Source organism: Lampris incognitus, chromosome 17 (genome assembly GCF_029633865.1).
Source record: "Lampris incognitus isolate fLamInc1 chromosome 17, fLamInc1.hap2, whole genome shotgun sequence".
NCBI classification, from domain to species: Eukaryota; Metazoa; Chordata; class Actinopteri; order Lampriformes; family Lampridae; genus Lampris; species Lampris incognitus.
The window spans coordinates 25,383,258-25,399,333 of NC_079227.1; the positions used below are offsets into that span (position 1 = coordinate 25,383,258).

The following is a 16,076-nucleotide window of genomic DNA, read 5'->3' on the forward strand; positions in this document are numbered from 1 at the left end:
TCCCCTTAATGAGAACCAATTTTGCATTACAACAATGTAATGCACTCAAAAGTTCACGGCATCATCCACAAACTCCAAAATAAGCAGTGTTACAGAATTTACACTTTATTTTGTATCAGAAATCTTGAGGAACATCACTCACCTTCATGCATACAAAATAATATCGCTTTACATCTATTGTAGTTAAAAATTGTTTTTGTTCCCATTGCCAGACTAAGGGGCTTGATACTCCCAATAAATAATCAGTAGAAAGCCAAAGGAATACAGTAGGAATACAAAACATAGCCTTGAGATGACTTTAATGCAACACACTCCCAATCAGACGCCGACACACTCCTGTCCATTATTTGCACTTGTAGGTGAGTTGTTTTCGATGATAATGGATCCACGTGGGGGCGGCGACAAGCCCAGTCAGGAAGCCGATTACAGAGCCAAGGCTACAGGAAATGGGCCACACCTACAGGAAGCGAGACACGATAAACCTGATCCTTCACTGTCACAAAGCAGAGACCATAAGATTTTGTTCAACTGGTGTTCACGTCAACAGTTGAGAGTCCAGGGTTAACAGTTAAGTGGCCACGGAAGGTGAGTGTAATGTGCCAATCTGTGTAAACCCTCAAGACAAGGCCCCAAATCATATTATGCAGCAAAGTAAAAGGGGGACTTTTTTTTGGGGGGGGGGGGTGTTCTCCCTTTTTCTCCCTAATTGTATCCGGTCAATTACCCAACTCTTCCGAGCCGTCCATGTCACTGCTCCATCCCCTCTGCTGATCCGGGGAGGGCTGCAGACTACCACATGTCTCTTCCAATACATGTGGAGTCGCCAGCCGCTTCTTCCCACCTGACAGTGAGGCGTTTTGCCAGGAGGACATAGCATGTGGGAGGATCACGCTATTCCCCCCAGTCCCCCCCCCCGAACAGGCGCCCTGACCAACCAGAGGAGGTGCTAGTGCAGCAACCAGGATACATACCCACATCTGGCTTCCCGCCCACAGACATGGCCAATTGTGTCTGTAGGGATGCCCGACCAAGCCAGAGGTAACACGGGGATTCGATCTGCGATCCCCGTGTTGGTAGGCAATGGAATAGACTGCGACGCTACCCGGACGCCTAAGAAAAGGAGGATTTCTAACGTGTGTTTATTTACCTGCCAAGGCCTGTCCCAGTCGAGCGGTATGGGTAAGGCACCCACCCAGGCTCCCACCACTGTGCACACTACCGTAATCTGTAGGGAGGTGTCCCAAACAGACATAGCCCTGGACATAGAAAAGGCAAAAGAATATTCAAATTATGTTTCCGTTAATGGCAGTTTTGAAGCACGCGAGATAATATACACCAAATATGTGACAGAGTGATGACTTAAAATGGAGAGCAGTTGTGGGTTTTGTGTCTTTGACAGAGAGACAAAGATAGAAAGAGAAAGGGAGAGCGATTCTTGGGCTTACCCATGTCGACTGAACACTCGTATCCAAGCCTGGACATTGGGGCCGAGAACACAGAGACATCTTAATGTAGTCAGGGAGGTCAACAGCACAGCAAGAGAGAATGTCTCCAGGGCGGACCTAACACATACATAAGAATTTACAGTTTTCATGGTCACTTCTCTCGTACCGCTGGCATTCTCTTAAACAGACCTATCTAGGTAGGAAAAACCTATCACCATTGGCTGTCAAAATGAATATAATTTATCTACAGAGTGCTGCTGACTCACAGGGTGGTCACAACATACTCAAAAACAAAACTGGGGATGGAAGGGGGCTCTCTAGGAGAATGCTCTAGCCACAGTTATTTTAATTCAAAAGCATGGAATGACAACATTCTGTGAAAGGAGGGTATGTGTAAACTTATGGGAACTTCATGATTTGTAGAGGTACAATGCTTTTTACAATGTAAGAACTTAAAAATCAATCAACGCATTTACAGAAAGCCAATAAAAAGTGAATGTTTGTGTTTTCGGGCTTACATATATATATAGCGTTTTTTTCTGAAACCGTCAATGATGTTGTTACAGGTGCTCAAATAATGTGGAATATCAACACAGATCACAGACGCAGGAAAAAAAAGTTTTAATACATAGCAGTACGGGCCTGTTTCGTGCATCGCGCACTCATCAGCTGCCAATCTGATGAGTGCATTGAGCACGATGAGTGCACTGAGCATGAAACAAAGTCGATGAGTATGCAACGCACGAAACAGGCCTGTACTGCTATGTATTAAAACTTTTTTTCCTGCATCTGTGTTGATATATACACTACCGTTCAAAAGTTTGGGATCACCCAAACAATTTTGTGTTTTCCATGAAAAGTCACACTTATTCACCACCATATGTTGTGAAATGAATAGAAAATAGAGTCAAGACATTGACAAGGTTAGAAATAATGATTTGTATTTGAAATAAGATTTTTTTTACATCAAACTTTGCTTTCGTCAAAGAATCCTCCATTTGCAGCAATTACAGCATTGCAGACCTTTGGCATTCTAGCTGTTAATTTGTTGAAGTAATCTGGAGAAATTGCACCCCACGCTTCCAGAAGCAGCTCCCACAAGTTGGATTGGTTGGATGGGCACTTCTTGCGTACCATACGGTCAAGCTGCTCCCACAACAGCTCAATGGGGTTCAGATCTGGTGACTGCGCTGGCCACTCCATTACCGATAGAATACCAGCTGCCTGCTTCTGCTCTAAATAGTTCTTGCACAATTTGGAGGTGTGTTTAGGGTCATTGTCCTGTTGTAGGATGAAATTGGCTCCAATCAAGCGCTGTCCACTGGGTATGGCATGGCGTTGCAAAATGGAGTGATAGCCTTCCTTATTCAGAATCCCTTTTACCCTGTACAAATCTCCCACCTTACCAGCACCAAAGCAACCCCAGACCATCACATTACCTCCACCATGCTTAACAGATGGCGTCAGGCATTCTTCCAGCATCTTTTCATTTGTTCTGCGTCTCACAAACGTTCTTCTTTGTGATCCAAACACCTCAAACTTGGATTCATCCGTCCACAACACTTTTTTCCAGTCTTCCTCTGTCCAATGTCTGTGTTCTTTTGCCCATCTTAATCTTTTTCTTTTATTGGTCAGTCTCAGATATGGCTTTTTCTTTGCCACTCTGCCCTGAAGCCCAGAATCCCGCAGCCGCCTCTTCACTGTAGATGTTGACACTGGTGTTTTGCGGGTACTATTTAATGAAGATGCCAGTTGGGGACCTGTGAGGCGTCTGTTTCTCAAACTAGAGACTCTAATGTACTTATCTTCTTGCTCAGTTGTGCAACGCGGCCTCCCACTTCTTTTTCTACTCTGGTTAGAGCCTGTTTGTGCTGTCCTCTGAAGGGAGTAGTACACACCGGTGTAGGAAATCTTCAATTTCTTAGCAATTTCTCGCATGGAATAGCCTTCATTTCTAAGAACAAGAATAGACTGTCGAGTTTCAGATGAAAGTTCTCTTTTTCTGGCCATTTTGAGCGTTTAATTGACCCCACAAATGTGATGCTCCAGAAACTCAATCTGCTCAAAGGAAGGTCAGTTTTGTAGCTTCTGTAACGAGCTAAACTGTTTTCAGATGTGTGAACATGATTGCACAAGGGTTTTCTAATCATCAATTAGCCTTCTGAGCCAATGAGCAAACACATTGTACCATTAGAACACTGGAGTGATAGTTGCTTGAAATGGGCCTGTATACACCTATGTAGATATTGCACCAAAAACAAGACATTTGCAGCTAGAATAGTCATTTACCACATTAGCAATGTATAGAGTGTATTTCTTTAAAGTTAAGACTAGTTTAAAGTTATCTTCATTGAAAAGTACAGTGCTTTTCCTTCAAAAATATGGACATTTCAATGTGATCCCAAACTTTTGAACGGTAGTGTATATATATATATGTGTGTGTGTGTGTGTGTGTGTGTGTGTGTGTGTGTGTGTGTGTATATACTATATATAGCGTTTTTTTTCTGAAACAATGGTGTTGTTATAGGTGCTCAACTAATGAGGGGCGGAATATCAATACTGATACAGGGAAAAAAAGTTTAAGATATTGCAGTACAGGCCTGTTTCGTGCGTCTTGCACTCATCAGCTTTATTTCGTGCTCAATGTGCTCATCGTGCTCAATGCACTCAGATTAGCAGTTGATAAGTACACACACACACACATATATATATATATATATATATATATATATATATATACATATATATATATATAATCCAGTGCTTATGGTATGAAACAGGCTTATACTGTCTCATAAAGAATTTACTTGACTCACTGGATTATTTTGCTCCTTATTTGTTGAGCACTTTCCCTGCCGTTGAGTGTTTCTTTTAACAAAGTTGTATATACATAAAAAGCGTTTTTTTTCCCCCCGGAAACCATTAATGGTGTTGATAAAAGTGTTCAACAAATGAGGAACAGAATATTAAGATAGATGTAGGAAAAACAAAACTTTAATGCATTACAGAATGCATTACACATTGCCAGTATCACATTGGCAGCTGATGAGTGCATGAAGCACAAAACAAGCTTGTACCGTAATGCATTTAAGTTTTTTTTCCTACATCTATCTTCATATATATATATATATATATATATAGGTAGCTGATGAGTGCATTGAGCATGAAACAAGCTTGTTCTGCCATTTAACAACTTTGAGCTATAAAAAATATATCTTTGCTCCTGAATTGTTGAGCTTTTTTCTACATTAAAGGTTTCATTGCAACATCCTGTTGACATATATACTATGTGTGTGTGTGTGTGTGTGTGTGTGTGTGTGTGTGTGTGTGCATTGCAAAAATCTATTCTGAAAACAAAGATGCCTGAAATGCTTTATTTTGAGATACCTTTCCAAAATGTTAGTGTAATGTCAACATATCTTTATCATATGTTACCTGTGTAATGTTTGATTTACTATGCATTACTATATAGTACAGCATGTCTTTATGCATATGCAATAATCCAGGTAAGGAAATCACTGAAAGTTGAATCAGTTCATTTGGACACGTTTATTGAGACATAAATGTGTGTCCAGATTAACTGATTCAACTTTCTGTGATGTAGTACAGCATAATCTCTGACTTACTAGGTTGTCTGTCAATTTGCATGCATTATTATAGTACTTTAACCAACTGAAAAAGAGAATTTCTTCTCTGAGGGCAATATAGTATCTATCGATCCAAAATATAGGCATACACACACATACAAAGACTAATAACTACTCACTCAATCAACGGTGCTCCATATAAAACCACCACGCTGTGGAAGAACAGACATGACAGGAGGAGGTAGAGACAAGAGCGAACCATTCTAGAGAGCTGAAGGAAGAACAGGGTGCAAAATTGTCAACAGAGAATTCATTAAATGCTGCAGCAGCATAAGCTTCTTCTGATTCAGTCAAGGTCTAACCACTAACTTTTCATTAACCATGTATTTTATTTCATTATAGAGTCCAATATGTAATGTTCCGTATTGTAATATATCACAGTGTACTGCAGCCACTTAATATTAGTATTATGTCTTGTCTTTACTGCTCCCCCCTTTTCTTCACCATCTTAACAGCCACCAATAGGAACTGGCTCATCCACATCTTGCACAGTGCACCCAAAGTCATTGGCCCTTCCCACCCCCCAACCTATCAGACCTCAATAGCAAAGCCATGATAAGCAGATCAAAAACCATAATCCAGGATCCCACTTACCCCCTCAACCCATTCTTCACATTTCTTACATCTGGTGTCAGGTACAGGTCCCTCACCTGGAGACGGCCCGCTTTAAAAGGAGTTTTGTTCCTTCTGCCATTGAAGTTCTGAACGCACCGAATCTCTGAACTCTCCATGTTCTCTATGTATGCTGTATGCTATGTATATGTGTACATGTGAGGCTCTGTACAAAAGGTGAAAACAAACATCCTATCGTAAGACAATAAAGTATCTATCTATCTATCTATCTATCTATCTATCTATCTATCTATCTATCTATCTATCTATCTATCTAACGGTAGTCTTGCGTGGATCCAGGAAGAGCAGCTGACTGTATGCCTCCCAATGTGTATTATGCATCAGCTACTCTTCCTGGAGCCACACAAGAATAATAAAAGCACTAATATTAGAGTTTTCTTTTGCAGCTGTAGCATACCTTAGAGCCGAGTGTGTGCTTTTTGGTGGGCGGTCCGATGCCCAGCAGCCAGAAGACGGCGATGTTGACCAAAGACACAGTTCCAGCAACCAGGTACAGCCACAGCAGGTGTGTGCCGTACACCGAGAAGTCCTGCACGGCCACAGCGGGCAGGACGGTGGCCATCAACACCGAGGAGGCGATGATGGCGTGCGAGGACGCCATGGCTCTGATTTCGTGGTCCCACATGATAGGTAAAGGGTGCCTTTCAGCTAAATTCAACACAAAAAGAGCGCCCCCAAACCCCTAGTATTTTCGTCAAAATACAACTAACTCGAGGAGTCCATTTTACGTTGACACGGATGTCCGTGGATACAACTTCTTCGTGCTCTTCGTCCACTGTGTTCTTCTTCTAATTTTTTTTTACAGTCGTTGGCAACTGATTTCTTGGTACGTTGGCGCCATCAGGTGAACGTTAGTATGAATCAGCGAACGATTCATATAACTAAAAAACTCGTAACCTCGTAGTAAAGGTCAATTCATTCATTCGTTCACTCAGTCAGTCATTCATTCATTCATTATCCAAGCCGCTTATCCCAGTCGGGGTCAAGGGGATGCTGGAGCCTATCCCAGCAGTCATTGGGCGGCAGGCGGGGAGACACCCTGGACAGATCGCCAGTCCATTACAGGCCCCTATTTCAGCAGCTCAGATATATTCTGTAATTCAAAATTCAATACCTCTCCCAGATCTTAAAACTCCTCACTAGATTTGAGGGTTTTGGTTGGTGTGCAGTATTATTTATGTTAATAATCAAATATCTTTATAGTCAGCCCACAGTAAATATGTTGTGTTATGCTAGAGATAATTATTCTTCATGATAAGAAACATTGCAATATTTGAGATGACTTAAGGTCCAAAACCATGCAAAAATGTGATGTGAACCTATAATGTATTGATACTGCCAACAATATATTTCCATCATTTTCCTACCTTTTCTGCAGTTTCTAAGCTTTAGGATTAAAATTTCCCCCAAAAAAATTTCTATACATCTCCAGATGCTGCAGCTTTGCATAGGAACCTTGACATATTTCTGTAATATTCAGAAGCAAAAAAAAAAAAGATTCCATGTACACAGTATACATTATGCATTTTCCTCCACAGCACCAACCAAAAAAGAGAAGCTGCTATTTCAAATGTATTGGTTAAAATCAACATTTTCCAGCATCACACCAAGGGTTATAATAACACTAGATGTGTACACACAATTCAAACCATTCAATCTCCTATCTGAAGGCTAATGACACCCCTACAGACTACAATACTAGTCTTAAAAAAAATGATTGCAGTTGCGGGCTACTCAACTTTTTTAACCCTTGCCTCGCCATCTGGTCTCTTGTGTCGTTTAAAATTACACCCATGGTGTAGTGATTCATGTGGTATAGTCGGCCAGCAATATCCTTAGAATTGAGGATGGCAGTTCCTGTTCCTGTGTTATTCAACTTTATATGTTCTGGGACACATCTGGGACCTCACAAAGTGAATGTCAGGGTTCCTATGCAAAGCTGCAGCATCTGGAGATGTATAGTAAAGGCCTGACTAGTTTAATTAAAGGAGCAGGGGGTATAGTTCTGTTGTAAACGTTTCAACATGTTTACTTCTTCTGAAGACATGCATTTTATTCATGAAACAAGAAAAGTAAGTATTATAATGTAGAGGAGCTCAAGCAAGAGTCGTGACAACTTTCTCTTTCGGCTACACAACGTGCACCATTTATTCCTTCCACCATTACAACAAAAAACCCGCGCAGCGGAAGTGTGTCACTGTAAACCCGAACTGAGGAAACAGCAGCTGTAAACTAACGTTCCTACTAGCTCAATATGGGGAATTACGTAGCCCCATAACCACTACAATAAAGTCCTTTAATATAAAATACATTTTTTTTAAGAATCAGAAATCAGAAATTCTCTTTTTGCCATGTGTTACATACACTAGGAATTTAGCTTGGCATTGTTGGTACACTTGCTAAGACTTTTACTGGGAGTGACGAAGAAGGACAGGGTTAGGAACGAGTATATTAGAGGGACAGCTCAGGTTGGACGGTTTGGAGACAAAGCAAGAGAGGCGAGATTGAGATGGCTTGGATGTGTGTGGAGGAGAGATGCAGGGTATATGGGAGAAGGACGCTGAATATGGAGCTGCCAGGGTAGAGGAAAAGAGGAAGGCCAAAGAGGAGGTTTATGGATGTGGTGAGGGTTGGACATGCAGGTGGCTGGTGTGACAGAGGAAGACGCAGAAGACAGGAAGAGATGGAAACGGATGATCCGCTGTGGCGACCCCTAACGGGAGCAGCTAAAAGTAGTAGTAGTAGTAGTAGTAGATCGCTGGTACACTTGCGAGTGCAAGAAAAATAGTGCATTTAAAAGAGGGTGTTCGTAAAATTGGTCTACATCAAAATGTGTGAATGATACTCTTACAAATGTGACACATAACGTCTAAATTCAGACAGGGGGATATGTTTTTGGCATCACGTTTTTGATATTATAAAGATGCTACAATTGTCTTTAAAAACTGAATATACACAAATTGAAAAAGAACTCAATCACCCAATATACAGAAAATGATAATATTTTAAAAAATCACCCACTCAACTCACTTTAAAACTCTTGAATACGAAATAATGACAGCAGCATGTTGTAAAATTGTTGCTGCAATTTAGTGACCCAATTATATGTCATGTATACCAGGTACACTATTGCCACTGTTTTTTTTATTGTTCATCTCTTACGGCTTTGCATGCTTGAAAATCTGAGTGTGTATGGGTCCATAGTTTTGGATGCACAGTGATTGATATCTGGCCCTTTCAGTCGTACTGTTGCAAGAGCATTGGTGTCCCATTGGTCAACAGGAATAATGCAGTTAGATGACTAGATTAGAAATCGGCAACAGGGTGCCCAGGGCTCATTGATGCACAAGGGCAACGAAGGCTATCTTGTCTGGTCCGAACCGACAGGTCTGCTGTGGCAAAAGTCCCAGAATATTTTAATGATGGTTATGAGAGGAATGTGTCACAACACAGTGCATCGCACCCTGCTGCGAACCAGTTAACAAGGTCAATGTTTAGGCTTAGTACATGCAAACTATCCAAGTGCATAGGCTTTTCAAAACACCTCACCCAACTAATGGTTAGCCTATCTCTAGTTTACTCTTTTACTCCAAAGTACTGATTATAACGCAGGAGAAGAAGTCTTTCAAATCAGATGGACTCACCCAACTAATGTTCTCCCTAGTTTACTCTTTTACTCCAAAGTAGTTATTATAATGTGGGAGAATAGGTTTTTCAAAACGTGTCGGATAGTCGGTTCCTCTTGGGGCTAAGGACAAGACTTCCGAGGCAAAACAGCATTGTAAAATTGCGTCCTTGACATTTTTGATAAGGAAGAACGCTGGTTTGAACAGGGAGTCAAAGAGGCCATCTATGTGAAGAGGGAACGACCATCCCTGAACCCGGGGGGGGGGGGGCAAAGTGTACGTCTGTCACCATCTTAAAATGCTGGGATTGCAACCATTCCCAAATCCTCTCTGAATAGTACCCATGGCCATCCAAACTCGTGTTAATGCTCACGGCAAGTTGCATATGAAACCAACCGTTGTTTTCGGCCATTATGGCACTGTATTGTTTATAAGGGTGGGGATACCTGCAGTCAGTTGAGACTGAAGAGGTCACTTAGATGAGTGATGAAACGTTTCTCTCTTAATAAAAACGGTGTCCAGATGAACTGATTCAATTTTCTTTGATAAATTTCAAATACTTGTCAAAATTAAACCAATGACCAGTTTCATATGCAAATATGGGTGTTACCATTAACTAGAGTTTCAATGGCCATGTGTACTATTCACAGAGGACTTGGGAATGGTTGCAATCACAGCATTGTACGATGGCGACAGATGTACTCTTAGCCCCCCACCCCCACCCCCCTCGGTTCAGGGATGGTCGTCCCTCTTCACATAGATGGCCTCTTTTGACTCCCCATTCAAACCAGCGTTCCTCCCTATCAAGGATATGCACATCCTCATCCTTGAAGAGTGGCCACTGGCCTGTAGATGGGTGTAGACTGCGGAGTTCTGGCCTGACATGTTAGCTATGTTGTGCCATTCTCTTAGCCAGTGTGTTTAGTTTCCCCAATTTCCAAGTCACGGCAATCCTCCTGGCACTTAACAGCGTAAACTATATTGCTCTGCTTGTGCTGGGGGACCTGATCCTTCGGGTGGACCAACTTCTGGCTCAGCGTGTTTTGGGGTTTGAAGCCATCAGGTCTTCGAGTGCTGGCTGGACAGCTCCATAAAAGCAGTTGTCTTCCCCTTGAAGAATATCCAAGGCCATTGTGAGCTGATTCAAACCCATATAGTACTCTTAGAAACTGGCATTCTCTGTCTGTGATGCACCTGATGCACAATAACTGGATGCAAAGGCTGCACAAGGCATCGTAGAAGGAGTTCCACATTGTTGTAATAGGAACCAGAGGCTTCTCCATGCTCTCTGATGCTACAGTTGACCGACTAGCTTTGGTCCAAGGCCCCAAACATTTGGCGGTGATATTCATGTACACCACTTTATTTTCACTGTTTGATGACAGCGATTTCTTTATGTCTGTGGTGGATCTGTGATTTGAGAGGGAACAAACTTATTGCTCTCATCGTCATCACTGATGGAAAGCACTTTGTGTAGATCTGCAAAGGCAACATCTTCGCTCCCTTCCTCCTCCTCTGCTTCAGAGTCAGAACCAGTTTTTTGGTATACTTGGAATGCCTTGACAAAATTGGAACCATTGTCAGTGACAGTAGCAGTCACTTTCCTGCTTAGGCCATATGAGCATATGATGCATGTATCTGCTCGATCTCACTTGTAATCATGTTGTAAGTGCGCCTTCCTCTCAATCGCTTGCATACAATGGCAGCTTTCATGCGCTGCAAAGCAGAGGGATGGATCCAGTGCACTGTCATTCCCTTAAAACTCTTTTTGTGTGCTGTCAGAGGTAGGATGGAGTCAATGTTTTCCAAGTCACAAATAAGTCTCAAATCTTGACACTCAAGTCCCAAGTCAAGTCAAGTCAAAACAGGCAAGGCGTCCAGGTAGCATCACGGTCTATTCCGTTGCCTACCAACACGAGGATCACCGGTTCGAATCCCCATGTTACCTTTGGCTTGGTTGGGCGTCCCTACAGACACAATTGGCCATGTCTACGGGTGGGAATCCGGATGTGGGTATGTGTCCTGGTCACTGCACTAGCGCCTCCTCTGGTATGTCGGTCGGGGGGGTACGCAGATACCCGAAATAGGAATAGGTGCATAATCAGGGATCAGGAACAAGGAGCACTTTATTTGTCATTTCACTTCATGCACTACTAACATACATACATACATATACACACACACACACACACACACACACACATATATATATATACTATATGCTAAATAGAAAAGACAGTGCGACTGCATCGAACATTTGTTTTTCTTTCTTTTTTGTGGCAACAAAAGGAAAAGGGAAATACGGTAATATTTTAAGTTACAGTAATGGATTAATTATTTGAAAAAGTAACTAAGTACTTGAATTGCAAAATGATCATGTTACGTTACTTGTTAGAACGAAAGTAATCTGAGTATTCTCTAACGAATTACACCAACACTGCACATCAGTATAAGCGTGTGGCACTATACATATACTACACCCAAAATTGACTTTATTACAAAGGTGTTAAAAAAAAGTGTGTGTCTCACTGCCTTGCAAACAGCATTGCTCACCAACTTGCACTCTGAAGCAGCAATGTGGATAGAGGTTTCATTCTGGGTACTTGCTGCTAGAGAGAACAACGGACATGGGAGAGATGTGAAGGAAGAGAATTAATGTCCTTAAAATGAAAGTGAATCAATAAGGATGCCTGGGGTGAGAAGGTAGAATGAGAATGAGAGGGAGGGGGAGAAGGATGCTGAAATAGAGCTCAAAGATTAATGGTTGTTTAAAAAGGAACTGCATTCATCATTAGTGTGCTTCAGGTGCAAAAAGACTGTGTGTGTGTGTGTGTGTGTGTGTGAGCGAGAGAGAGCACTTCACACTCACTCTTTCTTCTCTGTCAGTGCTGTGGACTTTCTAAAGTTCCCTTGCCAGTGCTTCAGTAGATGGAGTTACTGTCCAACCCTGATTACTTTGACTGATCATCAACACCCAAAAGACAGAGGTAATCTGTCAGATGAATGCTGACCCCCCAAGCCACCCAACAACCTTCGCAGCAGAAGGGCAACAGCTGGCCACTGTTCCTTCCTTCAATCTGGGAAGCACACTATCTGACACCTGCACAATGGATGATGAGATCCAGCACCGCCTCAAACAAGCCTCAACATCTTTTGGTCATTTAAGGAGAAAGGTTTTCCAGAACAGCAATCTCCACACCAAAGTACTTGTTTACAGAGCAGTGTGAATCTCCACACTACTGTATGGATGTGAGGCATGGACCATCTACAGTGTGCAGACAAATGCTCACAAGACAAATGCTCACAATACTAATAGAAAAAGAGACAAATCTTCACAAATTGTTTTACAAGACGAATCACAAAAGCCCTTTTAACTTGTCTCTCCAGTGTGTGAAATAGAACTACAAAGGAAGTGTGAAATGGGGTGTGATAGGTAAGACAAACCAAAGGAGTATTCAAGCAGCATCTATAAAGGGGTCAAAGCCCTTTTGACTTGTCTCACCAGTGTGTGAAATACAACTACAAAGGAAATCGATTTCATGTACATATTTTACTAGTGCATTGGGTTTTGAAAGTATTTGTACATATTTTCATAATTAAATCGATATGTAAACATATTTCATATTTGTATATCTGTATACTATCATTTTTCGCTGTAAATATAGATTATAAAACCATTTGTGAGCATTTGTCTCTTTTTCTTTTAGTGTTGTGAGCATTTGTCTTGTGAGCATTTGTCATGGAATCACTATCTACAGCCACCATGTCAGAAGCCTGGAGGCCTTCCATGTGAGATGTCTCCAGAGGATCCTCAGCATTACTTGGGAGGACAGAGTGCCACACACAGAAGTGTTGGAACGGGCAGGCAATTGCAGCATGGAGTCTACCCTAAACCACCATCAACTCAGGTGGCTTGGGCATGTCGTTTGCATGCCCAGCCAACGACTCCCACGCAAAGTCCTCTACGGCCAGCTACATTTTCACATTTATTTCACAAGAAATCCGTGTTATGTGCTATTCAATTTACTCACGGTGTTCTTCTTTTTCAAAACGTAGGCACCTCAGTCATAATGCTTGGTTTATCTATTTTTGTTGTGGTACAAATTATTGCTTCGGATCTCACCACCCACCAGCCGCACAAGTCACCATCTTGAATCGACCTCTAGCCGCCATGCTAGCTGTTAGCGAGTGACGCGCACCTGTTACGTTGCTTGTTGACTCAGCTTCAGAACTACTCGAATCCGATCTTGACATAGCCTACCCACTCAGCTAATATATAAATCCATGAACGCGAGTTCAAGTACTTCTGACACCATGTTTGTCTAGGATATTGTACTGAATGCATGAATAAATGACAGACACGTGTGCCAGATTCAGGACGTGTAATCTGAAGAAGCATGTAATAACCCTACATCCGGGGTCGTGAATAAAACATCAAACATGTCAATAAAAAAACGTGTCGATAAAAAAAGAGAAAAGAATAAAACAACAAACACGTAGATTACCGATGGCATCGATCTAACTAGACCCCGTAACAGGAACTGCTGAGTCAGTTCTGCTCTGCAATAATCTCCAGTCTGCAACTCCATCACTGTCTGGTTTGGATCAGTCACCAAACAGGACAGGGACAGACTATAATGGACAGTCAGGTCTGCAGAGAAAATCATCGGTGCCAACCTGCCTTCCGTTCAGGATTTATACATCTCCCGAGTCAGGAAATGGGAAGGCAACGTCACTGCACACCCATCACTGGTCACAGTCTGTTCCAATCCCCCCCACCCCCGGTAATGCTACAGAGAGAACTGTATGCCAAAACAACCAGACACAAGAACAGTTTCTCTCCACAGGCTGCCACTCTGATGAACACCTACCATTGTCATAATAATTTTAAGCATGCTTCATGTCCACCTACCTCATGTATATAAGTAACCTGCTAACATATTTATTCCAGCATTTTTGCAATCTGCAGCATTGCACTTTCTGTTTCATCTGTATATAGTCATTCCTTTGTGGAGTTAGAAAACAACGAGACAGGAGACGTGAGAGTAGACGTAGTCGAGGTAGTTTACTAGCTCCAACTTTACATGTCATATATTCGACAACGACACTGAACTCTCTGGACCGGAAGCGGAAGTGCATTCTCTCTTAGGTGAATGTCTCTAGTTATATAGATGTGGGTCACCACACAGGCCCCCCCAGAATTCACCTACACAAAACAATGCAAAACAGCAAAAGCGCAACTCATGAACATAAAAATAGACTCTACAACAGAACAGTCAATGACATAGTGCAAAGTCACGGGGAAAACAAGTGACGAGTCGGGGGGTGGACCCTGCGGCCATAACGGCTGCGCTTCACAGGAGGGGAAACAGATGGGGCCGAAACCCGGGCCATAGGCGGGGCCGAAGCAGGAACAGAGGCAGGTGCCGGGGCCGACCTAGGAGGGCGTCCCCGCCGCGGGGGTAGGGCCAATTGCATTGGCTCCCCAATGTCCAAGTGAGCAGGCTTGAGACGGTCTATAGCGACCCGCTCCGGCCTGCCCCCCATGTCCACCACAAAGTTCTTATCCCCCGCCTCCAGGACGCGGAAGGGCCCGTCGTATGGGGGCTGCAGCGGGGACCGATGGCTGTCGTGCCTAATGAAGACGTACCTCGCCGATGGCAGATCCTTGGGGACGTAGGACCGGGGGAGGCAGTGTTGAGACATCGGAACGGGAGCGAAGGCACCGGCAGCGCTCCGGGACGCACTGAGGTGAGAGGCGGCCGACCAGGGAGTCGTAGCATCCGGAAGAAACTCCCCCGGAACTCGCAGGGGCTGGCCATACACCAGCTCAGCGGAGGAGGTCTGGAGGTCTTCCTTCGGGGCCGAACGCAGGCCGAGCATGACCCATGGGAGCCGGTCCATCCAGTCGCAGCCAGTGAGGCTTGCCCGCAGAGCGGCTTTCATGTCCCGATGGAACCGCTCACAAAGTCCGTTGCTCTGCGGGTTGTACGCCGTAGTGCGGTGGATCTTCATCCCCAGGTGCTCAGCGACCGCCGTCCAGAGCTCCGAGGTAAACTGGGAGCCCCGGTCGCTCGTGATGTCACCCGGTGTGCCGAAACGGGCCACCCAGCAGCCGATGAACGCCCGTGCTACCTCTGCTGCCGTCGTGGAGGACAAGGGAATAGCCTCTGGCCACCTGGTGGCCCTGTCCACAATAGTGAGGAGGAACGTATAACCACGGGAGGGGGGCAGGGGACCCACCAGGTCAACATTGACGTGGTCAAACCGCCTCTCTGGAACCACAAACGGCGCCAAAGGGGCCTTGGTATGGCGGTGCACCTTGGCGCGTTGGCACGCCACACAAGAGCCGGCCCAGGCTCTAACATCCTTACGGAGCCCAGGCCAAACAAACTTGACGCTCACCAATTTGGTCGAGGCCTTCACTCCCGGGTGGGAAAGGCCGTGGACGGTGTCGAAAACTCGGCGCCGCCAGGAAGTAGGCACCAGGGGGCGCGGTTGACCGGTGGAGATGTCACAGAGGAGGGTGGTGTTGGCCGCGTCGAACGTCACGTCCTCCAGCCGTAGCGCCGTAGGGGTCGACCGGTAGTCTTGAACGGTCGCGTCCTTGGCTTGGTCCGCTGCCATAGCGGCGTAGTCGAGTCCCAAGTGAACGGCGTTAACAACCGCCCGTGAAAGGCAGTCGGCGACGGAGTTATCCTTGCCCGACACGTGTTGTATGTCCG

General features: G+C 44.0%; 1 protein-coding gene across 1 annotated transcript; it reads right to left on the bottom strand.

The window, feature by feature from the left end:
* Positions 1 to 101: 101 nt before the first annotated feature.
* On the bottom strand, positions 102 to 6,483 carry pigf (phosphatidylinositol glycan anchor biosynthesis, class F). Its single transcript, XM_056297553.1, has 5 exons — positions 6,123 to 6,483; positions 5,212 to 5,303; positions 1,446 to 1,562; positions 1,148 to 1,256; positions 102 to 457 (listed from the first exon to the last, which is right to left on the bottom strand). Exons 1-5 carry the CDS (start codon positions 6,348 to 6,350, stop codon positions 344 to 346), a joined length of 660 nt encoding a protein of 219 aa, XP_056153528.1. The 5' UTR covers positions 6,351 to 6,483; the 3' UTR covers positions 102 to 343.
* Between the last annotated feature and the right edge of the window lie 9,593 nt (positions 6,484 to 16,076).

Excerpts from the sequence above, each read along its gene's own strand:
- pigf (XM_056297553.1), bottom strand. The coding sequence starts at position 6,350 with ATGTGGGACCACGAAATCAGAGCCATGGCGTCCTCGCACGCCATCATC. Across the intron at positions 1,563-5,211 it reads TATGGAGCACCGTTGATTGA|GTCCGCCCTGGAGACATTCT; the intron begins GTGAGTAGTTAT and ends TGTATGTGTTAG. Across the intron at positions 1,257-1,445 it reads CGAGTGTTCAGTCGACATGG|GGCTATGTCTGTTTGGGACA; the intron begins GTAAGCCCAAGA and ends TTCTATGTCCAG.